General features: G+C 38.5%; 1 protein-coding gene across 1 annotated transcript in view; it reads left to right on the top strand.

The window, feature by feature from the left end:
• The window catches only part of SORCS2 (sortilin-related VPS10 domain containing receptor 2), a 375,581-nt gene that overhangs the window by 272,420 nt on the left and 85,571 nt on the right, over nt 1-17,590 (top strand). Inside the window, exons 6-8 of the mRNA XM_009890550.1 lie at nt 9,922-9,986; nt 12,161-12,279; nt 16,197-16,286. Coding sequence (XP_009888852.1) covers nt 9,922-9,986; nt 12,161-12,279; nt 16,197-16,286 — 274 coding nt within the window. The remainder of the gene's footprint in view (nt 1-9,921; nt 9,987-12,160; nt 12,280-16,196; nt 16,287-17,590) is intronic.

Below are 17,590 nucleotides of genomic sequence, written 5' to 3'. Positions count from 1 at the left end.
TTTAAGAGAGGTCGAATCAGACCTATTAACTGGAGTCATATATAAACTTACACTATTAAGGAATCTGGTGAAACATGTGACTTTATTGAGTACACATATATCAAATTATTTCATTTTCAGCTTAAATATTTTGCAGTGTCTCAAAATGTTTAAGAAGTGATTCAAGCAGGTTGACAAAATGTTTGAAGAACAAGTCAATGCCTGTTTTTAATATAAATGAAATTAATTTGAAAAGTGCATAACTTTGGCACTGAAATGAACCTTTTGATAATGTTTTTAATTGATTTTGTATTTAAAAATGGTCAGTTTGCACACTCGACATTTATCTGATTTCTATTGGAAAAAGAGAATTCCTCCTTTCACTTTTTACTTCAGTGTGTAAGTATGGATTATGCATAACCGTATCATTACCAATAATTGGTATTTTTTATTACAGGATTAGTCATGACATACTAGACACTTATGTTTCCTAAATTACTTTTGATTTTAGTTCTAAAGAGGACTCTGATCTGTGTCAGTTAGGTAAAATATAACTATCTATATGTCTATGGAGCCATATCTGGCTTTCAGCAATATTTCGTGGTTTGCTAGTGGTGTTGTCCGTGTAGAAATGGATTTACCTGATCTTGGTTGCAAGATTTGCAATGCGTTTGGCATTCATACTTGGATCCTCCTTGTTCTTCAGGTAGTTGCTTTTCTCTTGAGTTGAAATAGCTACTCCCATAGTTGGGGAAAAAACAAAACAAACAAAATCTCAACCTGCTTAAACTGCTGGTGTAGAGGTTACAAAGCATGCAGAGTTGTTATTGACCAAAAAAACCCACTTGGCGAGTCCAAAGGTGTGCTGGCATGTGTGCTGCTGCTGAAGCTGGGCAGGGGGGAGGTTGTGACCCAGGGCAGGGACACGTGGACAGGTTAAACCCTGTTTCAAAGAGTTGGAAGCGCAGGACCTAACCTGCCCAGTGTCCCTGTTGGTGTAATTATCCCTAGACACATCAAGGGAGCTCTTTCACACTTCCAAGTGCCTGTTTTTCAATCTGCAACCTACTTAGTGACCGTACTTTTAGAACACCAGCCTGCAGTTGGTTTGTAGTAGCACCCATCTGATTTACCTCAGTTTGTCTCAACCTTTTCTGCTGAACTACTTGAATCAGCCTGACACTTTCTGCTTAGTTGCTCCTGCAAAATATAGCCTTATTGAAGAACTTACTTCTACACAGCAGCTGGAGTTTCATGGGCAATACACTTTCACAGGTCTCTTAACTACCATGTGAGAGGGTATAATCATTTAGAAGTAACACGGTGTGTCAGAAATGTCATGTCTGCTGTAGAACTTGATTTTTCCTTAGCAAGATTATTATGTAGAGTGTAAATCAGGAGGGCATGTGGCTCTCTGTCTTTAATCAAAGAAATTTTTCAAATGTATTAGGTCTGGGAACTATAAGTCACTAACAGGTAAGAAAGAACAGTGGAAGCCTCTCTCTTGCAGGCTTGCTTAAAGTTGTTTTTCTTATCTGAGTCTAGGTATATTTAACACACTTAAATTATGAAAAACATAGCATACCACTGACATGTGTCAGTTTTGCTTTGACTCAAACAATCTCTCGGTATTTTTTGTATGTAAGAATTAAAGCCAGCAAGTGCATATTTAATATTAAGTCTGTATTTTGCTGTGTGTCAGAATCCTTATATCATTCAGACACAATCAGGGAAGTGTCCTGGAGCTTCGATAGGAATAACTTCCATGTAATACTTCAAAATCAAGGTTGTTCATAAATGTCACATTCCTCTCAGATAAGAATAATAAATTCTACGAGTCTGTATGTTTATAACCTTTAGAACTATTTTTGAGGATTTTGTTTTCCCCTTTTCTGCATATGGACCATTCTGATTTTTCTCAAGAACTGTATCAGCCAGCAACAGCAAGGATTTGGGAGCAGAATTTTAGTGCCTCATCAGTACTAAATGATCCTTCTCTTAAACTTCCATAGAAATAGAGGTATATAAATATATTTTACTTCTAATATCATATGGGGCATTGCAATATATAAAGAATATGGTGAAAGTGATGGGTTGGACATGATGGCCTTCCAGTGGGAATTACTATGGCATTATATGAAACTTTATGCCCTTCATCACCCGAGTTATCTGAGTGTTAGATAGAAACAAGTATTTGTGTAGTTTTGAACAGACGTAAGAATATGGGCTTTGTCGTACCATGACTAGTAGGACACTAAGTCCAGTATTATTTTCTTGGCAATATATAATATCTGATGTGTTAAAGATGGGTGAAATTAATTCAAACTAATAGTACATGTCTCAATAAATGAGGGCACATGTCTTGCTGATACCGGCTGGTAGTGCCAAGAACGTTTCCCTGGGCAGATCTTCAGCAGATGTTTCTTCTTTGATTTCAGTCGGGCTTTGCCACTGAAGTTGATAATATAGCCTAAGATTTTTATTTCAGTCTGGTAACTATAAATATTATCACTCATAGTATTTTCCTGTGCTTTGTAAAAGCAATTTTTTTCTGTGCCTCCAGCTGCAGCCAGATCATGCGTTTTCAGAAGAAGCACTTTTTTTTACTCAATGAAAATCTAAATGCAATTAATTTAATGGCATGTCTTATGTATTTATATTAAGGGAAGGTCCGTAGGGACTGAGTATTTTAAACTATTTATGTTCAGATTTTATACTGTAAGTTTATAAGCAACATATTAAAATCATCTTCTAGGCTTTATTTGCACGACATCTGATAGATGTAAAGATGGTTTCAAAACAGATGTATTCTAGAAATTTCTTTATTTTTCTTTGAATGTTTTCTCATTCAAGTTGAAATGAAAAACTCAAAGTATAGGAAAAAAACGCCAAACGGTTCATAAAATATGGAAATACTGAAAATAATTGCTCTGACACTGTTCATTAAAAAGCTTTTTTTAATTTTTCAAAGAAAAATAATGAAACGCGGATTTGAAATTAACTTAAAATGAAATACTAAGTCACTCTAATTAAAAAAAACCCCAAACATATCAACATTTAAAAAATAAACCCTTTTTTTCCTCTGTATAAATACTAGCTAGGAAGATTCAAATTCTTTTCTTTTTATGTGAAAAGTTTTATTTTTGAGCAAATTCTTGTGCTTTAAAATTAAGAAACTTTGATTACTGTGACCAGTTTTACTGCTGCACGTAAAATGCAACTGGCCAGGCAGTATTGCCGCAATGGAGTGATTTCTCTTTAAGGGATATTATACTACCCGTCCTTTATAAGTACTTTTTCCAGTAGGAGGGAATGCAAAGAGACACGACCTATCCCAGCCAAACATTAAACACCCACACAGCACATGCTATGTAATTGGTTTTATATATCAATCCCATAAAAAAAAAAAAAAAAAAATCTTATGCAAAAGGCTTGTGCCCCAGTTACATTCCTTTTGATTTCTCAAAATAGAGCTTGGTAATACATAAGCAAAGAATAGACTGTGAATCAGCTCTCTACACCAGCACAAACATACCTCGGGACAGTAAGTCGTGAATCAGTGATTAGCAGAGAATTAGGCCCAGCACTTTTTCTTTATGACTCTGTCTAGAGCCTTAGAAATGCTTTACCCTCGATGCACTAGGATATGTGGATCCTATGCTATGGGTATCTATGTACTCTTACTTTTAGCTATAGGTTCTCCATTTTTGTGAGAGATGAGAACATAAAAAATGAGGAGTTTATTTGAGTAGAGCAGTTATTCTCAGGGGACTGAAGTTCTGTTCTCATCATGAAATCCCACATGAGTAATCAATCACAGCCGTTCTCATTAATGTCAAATGTAGCGGGTTCCTGGCTATTCAAGTGTCAGGTGAAAGAGGGGATTTCAGTGATGATGTGCCCTGAAGGAAAGAGAAATGCAAAGAGGATTTCATTGAGCCTTTAACATTGAATTTTGTGTGAAAGGTTCTTTGTGTGGGAAGCCAAGAATCAGTGTGGGCAGTCATTCTTACATGTGACTTAATCGCTTGGGATGGCATTTGTTTCTATTTCTATCTGCGTGGTGATGTGTATGACTCTATTTGGTTTATGTGGCAAGGTTTGGTAGCAGGGCTCTTCAGGGTTTCTGTGAGAAGAGACCAGGAGCTGCCCCCATGTCAGACAGTGGCAGTTCCAGCTGGCTCCAAGAGAGACCCATGGCTGGCCAAAGCTGAGCCCATGAGTGACACTGGTGGCACCTCTGTGGTATGAGAAAGGGTAAAAAAGCTCCCAGCATTTGGGAGAGATGAGTGAGAAAAACATGAAACAATTCTGCAGACACCAAGGTCAGTGAAGAAGGAGGGGGAGGGGGTGCTCCAGGTGCCAGAACAGAGATTCCCCTGCAGCCTGTGGTGAAGTTCATAGTGAGGCAGGCTGTCACTGTGCAGTCCATGCAGAGTAACGCTGGAGCAGATATCCACCTACAGCCCATGGACGGACCCATGCCAGAGCAGGTGGATGTCCGAAGGAGGCTGTGTCCCTGTGGAGACCTGACGCTGGAGCAGACTCCTGGTAGGACCTGTGGATCCGTGGAGAGGAGTCCACACTGGGGAAGGTTTGCTGGCAGGACCTGTGGCCCCATGGGGGACTCACACTGGAGCAGTCTGTTCCTGAAGGACTGCACCCCCTGGAAGGGACTCACACTGGAGAAGTTCCTGAAGAACTGCACCCCGTGGGAAGGACCCACATTTGAGAAGTTTGTGAAGGACTGACTGCCATGGGAGGGACCCCACGCTGGAGAAGGGGAAGAGTGTGAGGAGGAAGGAGCAGCAGAGACAACGTGTGATGAATTGACTGCAACCCCTGAGCAGAGGAGTTAGAGTGAAGGAGTGAAGCTGAATCTGAGGCGAAGGTGCTGTTTTTATTAGTTTTGTGTTGTGTTTCTCACTACCCTACTCTGTTATTAACTGGCCATAAATTAAATCAATCTTCCCCAAGTAAAGTCTGGTTTTGCCTGTGATGGTAATTGGTGAGCAATCTCCCTGTTTTTATCTTGACCCACAAGCTTTTCATCTTATTTTCTCCTCCTGTCCTGTTAAGAAGGGGGAGTGATAGAGCGGCTTGCTAGGCACCTGATGGCCAGTGAAGGTCAACCCATGGCAAAGACGAACCACTCCAGCTATGCTGTTTGGATAAAGGTGGCAGGAAAAATGTTTCTGTTAAATAGCATTTAAGCATAGGGAGTAAATAAGCAGCAGCACACACTGGCTGTTAGGGCATTGACTGAATCATTGAAGGTGTATCTTTCAAAGCAGATGCAAAGTTTGCAAGGCCTTAAACACAATTCAGTCACAATCAAACACATTTTTAGCTTGTATGAATCAAATCATAGTTTTGTCTCCCTAAGTAACCAGGTTGCAAAGATTCAATAGCATTTTAAGCTACTCAGTAAAAAAATTTGCATGCTTTTAACTTGATTCCTAAGCAAGGCACTGCCCTTAAGCCAACTGCTAGAAATCAGTCCCTATAAACTGAGAATTTGTTACCTTTTGGATATACTCCATATTCAGAGATTATGAGAAGGGCAGATTGAAGAGACTAGCAAATTTTCAGATGGCCTTTGATTGGAGTCTCCTGCACAGCAGCGAGCAGGTTTGTCTTGATTTGGTTTTGATTTCAGATGTCTTGTTTGAAGATGTCTCTTCATTAACATGCACCCAAGTGAACTGCATCAAATATTTAACAATAAAGGGATCCGTTGGGGTTAGAGAAGATATATGTCCATAGCAGACTCTACTTGTCTGCAAACACTAATCAACTACTCCCCTACAAAATGAGCCCAGACTACTGGAAACAGTGTGTTTCCTGCTTGAAGTAAAACATGAATCATAATTATCATATAAGGGACTGAGGCAATTTCACCTCTGTGCCACCAAAAGAGGGGGTATCTTGCTGCTTTTCTTCCACAGGATTGGTGCTCAACTGCCACCATGATCCGGTGACTTAAGAAACAGGAAACTAATCCCTCCAAAAAGTTCTAAAATCACATTCTGCAGGACTGGTTTTCCCAAGAGGCTCAACATGGTGTCAGACAAGCACAGGGGAGATGATGGAAACTTGGGTTCACAGGAAAGCGAAGCAGCATATTGAGGCTGCCTATATTTACACCCCCCTACAATCAAGTTGGGCTATTTAAATTCTGAAGTGTTGTAACCACGCTGTTACGTGATCTGAAGTGCTGGTGTGTTGCACTTGCTTTATCCAGCATGATATACTTGGTCAAGAGATATTTCTTTTCCTAGAGGAAAAGTCTGATCTAAAATTAAAGTTAGTCTGAATTTCACTGGAAATTTTAACGGTTGAATGTAAAGCGCTAAAACAACCCAAACCAGAAAACCCTGAATTCAGTGGTGAGCCCTGCTTTACCCAAGTAAAACAAATAAATAGAGAAATGGTCCCAGATTGCTGAGATATGACCATTTTCATTCTACCTATTGTGAGAAGAAAAGTGGGGGAATTCTAACCAAACCAAGCCAAAACTCCTGCTTTTTTTTCTGAAATTGAGAAAAAAAAGATAGTTCCTGGGAAAGTGCTTGTTCTGTTTGGGGAAAAAAATTAAAAATTGATGCTGAAATGTCAACTAAAAAGGAAGAAGCTGTCGGATTATCAGGGTCTATTGTGTCTGTGCTTTATAAGACAGAAGAGTTCCTATTGTAAAGCCAGCTGAGGAACAGTAAACTGTGCTTGTGAATGGATGTGTGGGCACAGTCCTCACACTGGTACAATGCATTGATGTTGTGGTAGTAGTAAGTTTGTAAATGAAAATGAAAAAAAAAAAAGGTCTTGCATTTCTCCCTCAGTATGAAAAAAATGTATAGTCGAGCCTTCATTTTAAGTGGATCATTTACTGTATGTGTTCCTGTATGTACATTACTTGCCTGTCATTTTAGGAAAGCCATATTGTATGGGCAGAGGGACCTAGACTGTTTAGCCTGCGTAGCATCATACAACTTTTTATTTGGTTCATGATTTAAGCACGAGTGAAAGAACAGTATTGTTCTTAAAGTACTGTTGGCAGAGGAATCAGCTGAAATGAATAGATTAGTTTATTCTTCAGGGATATAGCTTCAAGATCTCTACATTAGTTACACTCTGTTTTGAAGGTTTTCTTAGCAGCTGTAATAGATGGGGTCTTTTTTTTAATAAAAGAAGAAAGGACTATTTCTAAGTGCTTGTAAAGCTGGGTAAAAGGACTAAGGAGTTTGGAAACTCTTCTCTGTAGTTGACATTCTAAAGTAGACTTTGAGGGTGTAACGTCTTCACTGAGTAAATAGAGTCTCTGCTGTTATAGCTTATCTGTAAAATTAGAGTAATGAAAAACACAAAACACATTTTTTAAATACTCTGCTTACTTAATCTGTGCCCTTCAGAATGGATAAACTCTGCACTTAAAGGGTGGATCTCACCTGTTAGACTTGTCTAAAGTCAGAGATCTAAGGGTATAGCTTAATGATCACAGCCTTGTGTCTTTCATCTTTGTAGGATACCTTTAAATTAGACAATTCCCAGCACTGGGACCTGGCAAATTCAATGGGATGTCTGAGGCGGTGAAGGAGAGGCAAGACTGGGGACACAGAACGAGGTGGCTTAATCTGGTAGAGCAATGAGAAGGAATGTTTGTCAAACTGCAGTGAGGAGCTGTCATCATAAACCACCTTTACAGTCAATGGACACTGTCTTAGGTGATCCAGCTGAAGAGATCCAGGAAGAGAGGACTTAGACTTTGAAAGTAACTGTTCTCCTGGATAATGAAGGATAGTTTTAAAAGGGGGAGTAGGGGAAATGTCTGAACTTCAGGGGGAAAGAGGTATTGCTTTTTCCTGGCTGGGTTAAAGAAACTTTCCTTGTGATTTTTTCGTATCCACTTAAATAAAAATCTAAAGGAGAAAAGTAGTCTGAGTTGTAAACTTTCATTTTCTGTGTTGAGGCAGTCTTCATTAAAACAGATCAGTTACAACCTCTTGCACTAAAAGATTACACTGGAAATGAGATCAGAAGCTACTTGTGCCAGCTGCCACTATTAGAAGGAACACGGTAGACATGAGATCATTGTCACCTCTGAGCTGTTGAAAGAAATATAAAAAGGTAAAGATGTTGACAAATATCTCAAACTGTGCTTATGAAATTGTGTGTGATAAATTATAAATATAAGAGGTTGTTTCAAAAGTACCCCAAAACTATCTTTGCATTATTGATGCCAATCAACATGTCAGGCTGAGCCTCGGAAAATATTAACCCTAAAGTTTTTGTTAGTTTAGTTTGTGATTCAGCTTTGTGAAGTCCAGAAAAAAAAAATTCAGCAAACATAATTTTCTTCCTTCAAGAACCTCACTGCAGAGTCAACAGCAGGTTTGATTTGGTGTGTTCTGAATATCTAGAAAAATAGATATATTGCACACAGCAAAAAAGTTTACAGATCCCTTCCCTCTGCTCAGATATATTCTTATTAGACCTCAATGAATGTAACATGTTCTCTGACTTAATGCGTTGCCTCCAAAATGCTAGAATAGTTTGTGTTTCTGAGACCAATTTCTTAGTAAATGGAAGATTTTTCCATTCATTTACTAAAAAATTCCCACTAGAAGTTTCCTTTGCATCTCATGGCTTGGCGGGGGCTCATTTCTCCCCCTCCCCTTCCTTCTTCAGACTGATCATTTATCTTATTAGGGAAAAACATCATATGTGATTATTTCTGGTTGTTATGCAGCAGTGGAAATCATCCAGTCTCTTCTCCCTGGCCTGCGTTCCCAAGGAGCCACCAATTACTGAGTCTGAGTTTTAACCGCTCCTCATAAATCAATGCTATTAAAACCATTAAACAGTGATGTAATTTCAATCCAAAGTATAGTTTTATTGCATTTTGTTATTAATAATTGTATCAAAATGATCATTTTCTCTTAAGTAGTTTAATGCGCTTTTTAAATATCTGCATCCAGCTGCACTTTATCACTCAATGTATGTCCTTTGCGTGTCTTCAGCCCACATCTGCTGACTCGATGGACTAGTACCGTGCCAGTAAAGAGCCTTGTGAAGTGCGATGTAGCTGTGGGAGTGGGGAGGGATTCTGCTTCGCTTAGTGACAGCATGACTGTCAGCTCAAAGCTTTCTCTGCAGAATCTGCCTGACTAATGACAATGGAAGGGGCCAGAAAAAAGCGCAGCTGGGGCTGTTGTTCCCAGGTTGGGATGGAAGCCCTGAGGGTAGAAAACTCATCTTTTAGCTGGGTGCTTTGACATGGGAGATATTAAGAGAAAATCAGCCAGCGTTCCCATTACACCTTTTCAATGTTAAACTGCACCTTGATCAATTCTGGCTGAATTTCCTTCTCAGGATATTCTTCTCAAAATTATACTTCACTTTCTTCCTTTGTCAAAGCCGAATCTACTCTTCTCCTGAATATACTAACCAAGGATGTATCAATTCATTATGGAAGCTGTGTGTCAAGTTTAAGATATTTCTAATAAGAATGGAATCTCAGTCTTTTTTAGCACTAAATCTGCCTTGTAGTCTCAAATGTCAGAGGTAATTGTAAAAAGATGTTCTAATGCTCGCCAGTGCATGTGAGTGTGCGCATATCTATGTGTGTGCATATTTATCAATTTATGATTATGAAGTTTTGTTTCCAATTTCATACCTATTTCTGTTCTTTTCTCCAATTGTTCCTATTTGTATGCATATTTTAGTAAAAGAAATTCTAAAGAAATTAAAGAAAAACATAATGTCAAGTACAGAAAAAATAGTTTCCATCTAGATGTTAGTAATAGTACATTATAAATGGGGTTTATTTCAATTTCCCAGCTAGAATGTTAAAGCTTGTTAGTATGAAGTCCTCTCTTTTCTTCCATCCACATAATGATTATTCTGTAGCTGGCTCTGCATAACTTGATTATATTATGTTCTCAGGGCCGTTGCTGGAGTTGATGGAGACCCTGATTTAGTTCATATGGAAATCCAGGACCCCAGTGGAGGTATGCAAATGAAAATGTTATCAATTGATACCCCAGTGTATAGTCATTTCTCTTTGTTTTAGAGAGTACTTTTGGGATTGTTTTTAAAACTAGTCAGAAGAGAAATTGTGCAAGTCAGATTCTTTCTCTGTTTATCTGTAGTCAGCAAAGCTGTCCTGTTATATAAAAATATAGTATAATTTAAAATTTACTTGTTTTCCACTCTAAGATGAATTGACGTCAAGATGCTATGCTCTGTTGAAAACGTTCCATTAATAGTGCAATTTATTCTGGCAGTTAAACATTGAACATTTTTTCCTGATTTGCAAATAAAACTGGCAATGCAGTGTTAGTGTTGGGTAAGTGTCTGTTAAAGTGAATCGTTGCATATGTCAGTCCTACTGCACTAACCACCATCTCCCAGAATTTCCTCATGTTACAGTATCCAGTATACTTTGAGACTTCAAAGGGAAAATAAATGAAAAAGCAGATTAGCAGTCAGGCTGTGCTGTACTAAAGAGTCACCATGATTCCAAAAGCTTGTATAGTTTCTTGTTACCAATTGTGCTCTTGAAAGATAATTTAATTCCTTGACTCAGATCATCTAAGTTCCTGTGCAGTCCTAAAAAGTAGTTGTAAAGAATGCACAGTTTGACTTTCCCTGATCCAGTAGCTTTTCTTCATTTCAGCCCTATTAAAAAAATCAAAGTTACCATGTTAAATTCTGGATGACAAATTTTCTAAATCTTTCAGCAGTGAGATTTCTGAGACTTGGTGACCCCTACACAGCCCCATCAGCAGCGCTGTTTAGAGACAATGTAAGATGATTCTTCAGGAGCTGGATGGAAAGAATTTATTTTTTTTTTATTTATTATTTAACAGAAACAGCAGAAAAAGAAAAACTCTCATGAAATATCTCCTGACTGGGTTCTCAACTAACTAACTTTGTGCACTTGTGGTCAGTACAAGCATCACCATTGATTTTAGTGGAAACAGCATCTTTGTGCTACCTATCTGAGGAAGAACTGTAGTGCTTGTCATGTGAATTATGAATAGCTGCAAGACTTTTCAATGGCCCATTTCTGTGCTTGCTCAAATAACCTTGTTGTGATGATTTGGACAGCAGGAGAATTTGGATTGACTCTAGCTGCTTCTTAAACAGATCCAGATTTTAAAACAAATATTTGTATCTAGTATACTGGTTTGGCCTTTTCTAATTGAAAGTCATGAAGTGTGGAATGCATTTCCTATCAGACTGCAAAAGTAATGAAGCACCTGCATGGGGGTGCATTGTTTGCTCTTTCATGCTGTATCTGGAGCGTGGGGAGAATTGGTGATCTGAACACAGGATTGTGTATATAACATTTTTCTCGCTGCACTTGGGAAGGTCACTCAAGTACTTTGTGCTCAGATGCTTGTGACAAAGGGTGAGGTGTACAAGGTCTTGAGTCTAGGAGAAGGTGTTTGGGCCACAGCTGGTGTGAGATATGGTTATTGGCTCTGCTCTCTCTGATAAGAGCAGATTGCATCAAAGATGCAGTAATGCTGTTCTAACAGCCCAGGCAGACAGGATACTCCTTGCCCGTTGCTAACTGGAGAGCAAGAGAGAGACCATGGCTTCTACAGACACAAATCAGTCCAGGCTTTTTCAGCAAGATATTTACTCTGAATATGTAAGTCCTGCCCCAACAGGAGCAGTTAAAATAGTGTGTTAATAGCGTGTCTTAACTTTCCTACAGAGGTTTGAAAAGAGCCTTTAAAATTCTGCATGCTATCAAACGGAGTCTGATTCTCTTCTTGCTCATCACAATTTTATACTGGGGTTGATCTATTGATTTCAGTTATGTTGTGTCAGGCTGCTGTTTCTCCAAGTGAATAATTCGTCTCTGTGCATAGGTTAAGTGAGAAAAGAGGCTCCTTCTATTATCCCCACCCATGAATGTCTCATTCATCTAACCCTTAATCTCTCTGGACCAGCAAAATTTGGATAATAACAGGCTGCCTCCCGGGAATGATCTGAACTGTAAGCAGTTAATATATTCTCAGTACGTTGGAGATTGAAAAACTCTTGTATGAGGGTTTAGTATAATAATTTTACAACTAACTTGACTGGCATTACATGAACAACATTTCATACTGCTTGCTTCTTTTTCCCTTGGTAGCCCTGTCATATGTTTCTGTCTCTCTTCCCTCAGGTTATCGTTACATCACTTGCCAGATTCAAAATTGTTCTGATAAGACAATGACAGTCCAGTTTGCTGGTGGCACTGATCGGGATTCCCTCACTGTGCAGGATGACTACATATTTCTTCAGGTACTGCCACTTTCTGGAGAGACACTCCATTTTCAAATTCAAAAATAAAATTTTAAACAGTGCAGTAACACTGTGATTTAGGAGCATGGAGAAACCTGTTCCAGAGTATGCATGGTGATTTATGAATTTTTACATGGAATGAAGCATTCCTTTATCAGTCAAAAAAAAAAAAAAAAAAAGCATCTTTAATTTGTGCAACCAGTTGCCTGTTTATTTGGTTGATCTTCATTTGTCACTGACCTAGCTTTAACGAGGTGGAGACTTTCAAATAGATTGTGTGGTTCAAAGTTACTTTTTATAAATGTAAATGTCTTGTATGCTAAGCAAAACGCAACCATTTTTATGCTTACAACCTCTTCTGGGTCCTTTCCAGTACTGCCATAGTGCAAAAAGGTTACCTGAGAAAAGCATCTAAGAAAAGCCACTGACAGAGTAGCAGCTCTCATGAAGAGGTTTTCCTGGAAAAGAATTTGTACAGGTGCACTTAGGAAGCGAAAGGGTGAAACAGCCATAACCAGGAAGCTTGGAGCAACTTCTGGTGGTCCAAATTGCATTGGGATTATTTCATTCCCAAACTGTAAGACCTGCGTGCAGAAACCTGGGCTGGGACTCCATCAGTCTTGTGGTACCACATACAGCTCAGGCAAACTTAGGCAAACTCACATCATTTTGTATGCTTGGGACTGGTGGTGATTTGAATCTGTCAGAGTTACAAACTTCTGAAAGAAAGGTTATGTCTTACCTGTTTTTTAAGATTTTCCTGGGAAAGTTGCTTGTACTTTCCTCAGTGGTTGGCTGTCATTTTTCCCTTACTTTGATATGATTTGCTTGTTGCAAAGGCTTGTTTATCGACTCTGGCAGGAAAGCAATGTGGTGATGGATAGCTCTCCCCACCACTGCCTCGGTGTACATCAGATTGGCTTCTTTGCAGCTTTCCCCCATTGTGGCTGTTTCTTCCTAAAGGATGTGTAAATTGGTGATGAGACAAAAGATCTGTTCTCCTTTTGTTTACCATAGTGGTTTCAAAGGCCCACATGGCTTAGAACATTTAGCACCACAAAGAAACAGTAAAATGGATTTGGAAAAGTATTTTTGAATTAAAATAGGAATTTTTCAGCTCAGGTCTAGCACTCATGGCACCTGTTTTACTCAAGGGTAGTATTACCTATGGCTCCCCCCAAGGCACACTCTAAAATCCATTTCACAGCGTGTAGAGGGTGAGAAGTGCTTCTCACCCCGTGAACTTCCAGACTGCTGTGCTCAGCAAAACACAGGCTGCTTCCTCTTTGAGTGTTCTGTTTTGCTGGACGTCTTGTATAAATGCTTCTCGAGCTGTTGTTATTCTGTCTCATGCCAGGCATTGACAGACGTGAAATGGAAGTGCAACTTGGAAATGTACACATAAAGTAATGGACGGTCACTACTAGCAAAATGGTGCCATTGGTAACGTAGTCTCTGGAGATTTGAGATATGTCAGTGCCAGTAGATGAGATGTGCATGTATTCCACATGAAGGGGAAACATCTCTAGTCTTTTCCTTTCAGACTTACCTGCAGTAACTCACAGTATATAATATACGTCTCTCTTATTGCTAAATTGTTTTACTAGTTAGCCCTATCTATGTTACTGGAGGATAGAAGATAATTCTGGGATCCTATAGTCACATCTGAAGTGCAGCCACCCCTGAGGTGTGATGCAGGACACTACTCAACTCTTCCAGTGAAACTGCACAGCAGCTACACATCTGAGAAACAGCATAGTTTTGAAATGTGGAAATTCTTTTATCACTAGACTAAAATATTGCTCTGTAAGTTAGAATATTGCTATATAAGTTAGAATCAGACCAGGGACTCCTCTAAATATCACAGCAGTATCTGTTAGAAAGAAAATGGGACAGATGAGTCTCATTGCCCCTGGCATTGCTCACATCCCCGCAGCTGTGAGTCAGAGCGTTGCAGGTCTCCACTGCTAATCCTGGCCCAAATCTCAGACTTTTACCACCTTAGAGGAAGATCTCAACCCCGTTTCTTTAGTACGTCTATATCCACGAAGATCACGAACTTCCTAATACTCATTTCTTTTCCAGTTTGCACTGACAGTCAGGCAGTTTCAGAGGTGATTTTAGTAGGAGGATTAAATTTTCAACACTGTTTTTAAGCACAGACCAGCCGTTAATGTCAGTGAGGCTTGCCACGAGTAGCTGCTTCGACTCAGATTCTCTGCTGCCTGGCATCATCTTCAGTCATTTAAAATGAGTGACATAAAATAAATGCATAATGAACAAGAAGGCTATGAAAAGATGGATAAGACTGCTATTTAACACTAATTAAATAAATGGTGAGGTTTTTGGTTTAATCCATAATTTCAGAAATCACATTCCTAACAGGCATCACATTCTACCACAAAAAATTGAATTCGTTTAAAAAAAGAGGGAGAATAATTATAATGTTAAATACTTTGAAATCTTTAAAATATTCAGTCAGGTGGACTTGCTGTCATGCATCAACTCTATTTTTACCAAGCCAAGTCAAGTTTGCATGCTTCAGGACAGGCTGTTTTCCAAATCAGGTTCCCTTTTTAAACACAAAATTTGAGGAGAAAACCAGTGAGATTAGGGTAGGATTTTAAATGTATTTTCTAAGTCAAAGAAAGAAGAGGAGTCTGTTTGTGCTTCTGTTCTAAATTTTGCACATTTCATTTCACTTATTCCATTTTGTCTTTTGATCGGTCCACTCCTGCAAAGCAGCCACCCTTTATAAACTTAGTGAAAATGACTGAATAGCCATTACCTAGCTGATCTTGGGGGGGGGGCCGTGAAGAAAAACCCCAACGAAATATTATTTACAAAAAGCTAAAACCTTTGCTAATCTAATCTGATGGAGCTCAACAGGCTTAGTTTGAAATGTGCCAGTTTATAGACTAGCACAGATTTTGGCGTTCCATTTCTGTCTAGAAAAACTAAAGGAGGCCGTTGGTTGAGTATTTTCGTCAATGATTTTTTAGAATCTTCCTTTTGGTAGTTTGGAACAATATTTGCATTGCTATTTTTGTGAATAAGGTAAAAGTCTTAAAATGACCAGTGTATCTGCTATTACAAAGAGGAGAAAGGGGGTAATGGGTAATAGTCATACAACTGTTTTCAATGTACATTTCTGTTGGCTTTCTTTGGTGAAAATTTTCATAAGCCCCCAAGTATTTTACATAAAACCTAATCTGTTCCACACATGCCAGCAGTTGAAATACATGTTTAACCTCTGTATTTAAGCATATAATTGTGTCTTCAGGAGGTATCTCTGACTTTCAAACTGACCAACTAATGGATTCAGAATTGCATCATTATCCTCCATGCAGCACGTCAGCATCTTGGACTGGGAAATGTTTTATCCTGTATAGAAAATATTAGCCAAATATAGCTAATGCTTTACATAATGTTAACATAATTTATTTAGCTTTTATTGGTGTGCTTTGAATAGCGCTGCTGGAGTACTGCTTGCCCTTGAGGTACCTGGTGTTCATGGCCAGTGTACCTCTTCCCTACCTCTTACTGGGAGGGTGCTGCAGCCTCGGTTTCTACAAAAGGGCAGAAATGTGGGAGGCCTGTAAGTATCAAGATATCAATAAGGACTGGGGACACTGAGATGCTGAAGTCTCGGGTATCACCCATGACAGCTGGAATGGCAAAAGAGGGAAGTAAATAACTTTTTTTTTCTTCCTAAAGAAGGGGGGAGCATAAGAGTTTGAATCTTCTTGGAGTCTATTTTGTCACAATTTTTTATGTATTCTTTTAGGAGTACGCTGCAAATTAATAACATGTAATAGAAGTAATAGCTGTGTATTTCAGTTGCAGGTTAAAAAAAATAGTCTTCCATCGCAGACTCTTTAGATTTAACATGAACTATTTCTGTTTCCTTTGTATAGACAACATCAGCAAATCGAACCAAGTATTATGTGTCTTACCGTCGCAATGGCTTTGTACAGATGAAGTTGCCAAAATATGCATTGCCAAAAGTAAGTATACACATTTTTCTTCCTATGTATATATTTTAATTTTTCTCTTTTTACCTAAACTAGCTTTGTTCTTTTTTTTTAAACCTCATTATTCGGAGATCATAATTTCCTCTTGCAAAGATTTCTGAATCCATTTGTGGTATATTCTTACCCTGCTGTTTTTATTTTTATTCTAGAAATGCAGTAGCTCATAAACTGTAGAGGGCAAGAACATAGGATAGCTTATTTGTCACCAGTTACTGCTGTAGTTTTTGAGCTTTGCTTCCATGAAACAGTGCTACACGCCCAATGGCAATGTAATGATATTGAGCGAGTGTTCTTTCAAGAATCAATTACAGTTTAATTCCACATGGTGCTTTCTGGTATAAGCATGAATAGTAATATAAGAGCATTTTACCAGTTGATGGTGCTCTATTTCATTAAAGAATCCCAATATGAACTTTAATTACTTAACAAAATGGCAAGGCTTGTTGAGAGGTTCCTTCAGTCTAGCATATTTTTATAGTGACAAGGTTTCTGTATTTGCATAGTAAATTAGCAATAAAGTACAGACAGATGTTTACGTATGATCTAACTGATGTAATTGAATTTTTGTGCTGCACTTAATGTGTTTCATAACTTTATGTATAGTTAGAAGTCTTCTACAATCCTGAAGAAAAATGTCTTGGAGTTTTTAAAGACCCAGCTGGATAAAGCCTCAGGTAACCTGGTCTGGCCTCACAACTCACCCTGCTCCCAGCAGGAGGTTGGTCGAGAGACCTCCTGAGGTTCCTGCCTTTTTGTGTGGTTCTATGTGATTCTGTCACTTACTTAGTAGAGAACTGAGACATGATTTTTGCATGTCTTGAAATGCACAGGTTTAATTCATTGCTTACCTAATAGCGGACAGTGGAGTACAATATATTTCCTTCTCTTCTTCACAAAGGATGTGTTTAATGTTGTTTTATCATATTCAGGTTTTTTTGGTTTTTTGGGGGGTTTTGGGGTTTTTTTTAGTCTAAGTGGTGGTCCATAGTCTTCTGGTTTTAAATACACAGCATATTAACAAAACCCTTAAATCAAATCCTCAGATATTATTTGGGATATGCTCCTAGTAGCACTATGGAAATAGCTATTTATTTATTTATCTATTTTGACAAGAAATGTATAGCCAAGGACGGGTAAATATATTAACACTTCCACATAATTATTTCAGTGTTTTTAAGGCCTTCAGTGTAACCTTTATGCTTTCTTAGGGGAATTTGTAATCAGGAAAACAACAGGAGAATATCCAGTTGTAAATGTTAAAACATAACAGATGTGCA

This window comes from Charadrius vociferus, unplaced genomic scaffold (assembly GCF_000708025.1).
Source record: "Charadrius vociferus isolate BGI_N301 unplaced genomic scaffold, ASM70802v2 scaffold88, whole genome shotgun sequence".
Taxonomy (NCBI): Eukaryota; Metazoa; Chordata; class Aves; order Charadriiformes; family Charadriidae; genus Charadrius; species Charadrius vociferus.
This window is presented reverse-complemented; position numbering and strand designations above follow the sequence as displayed.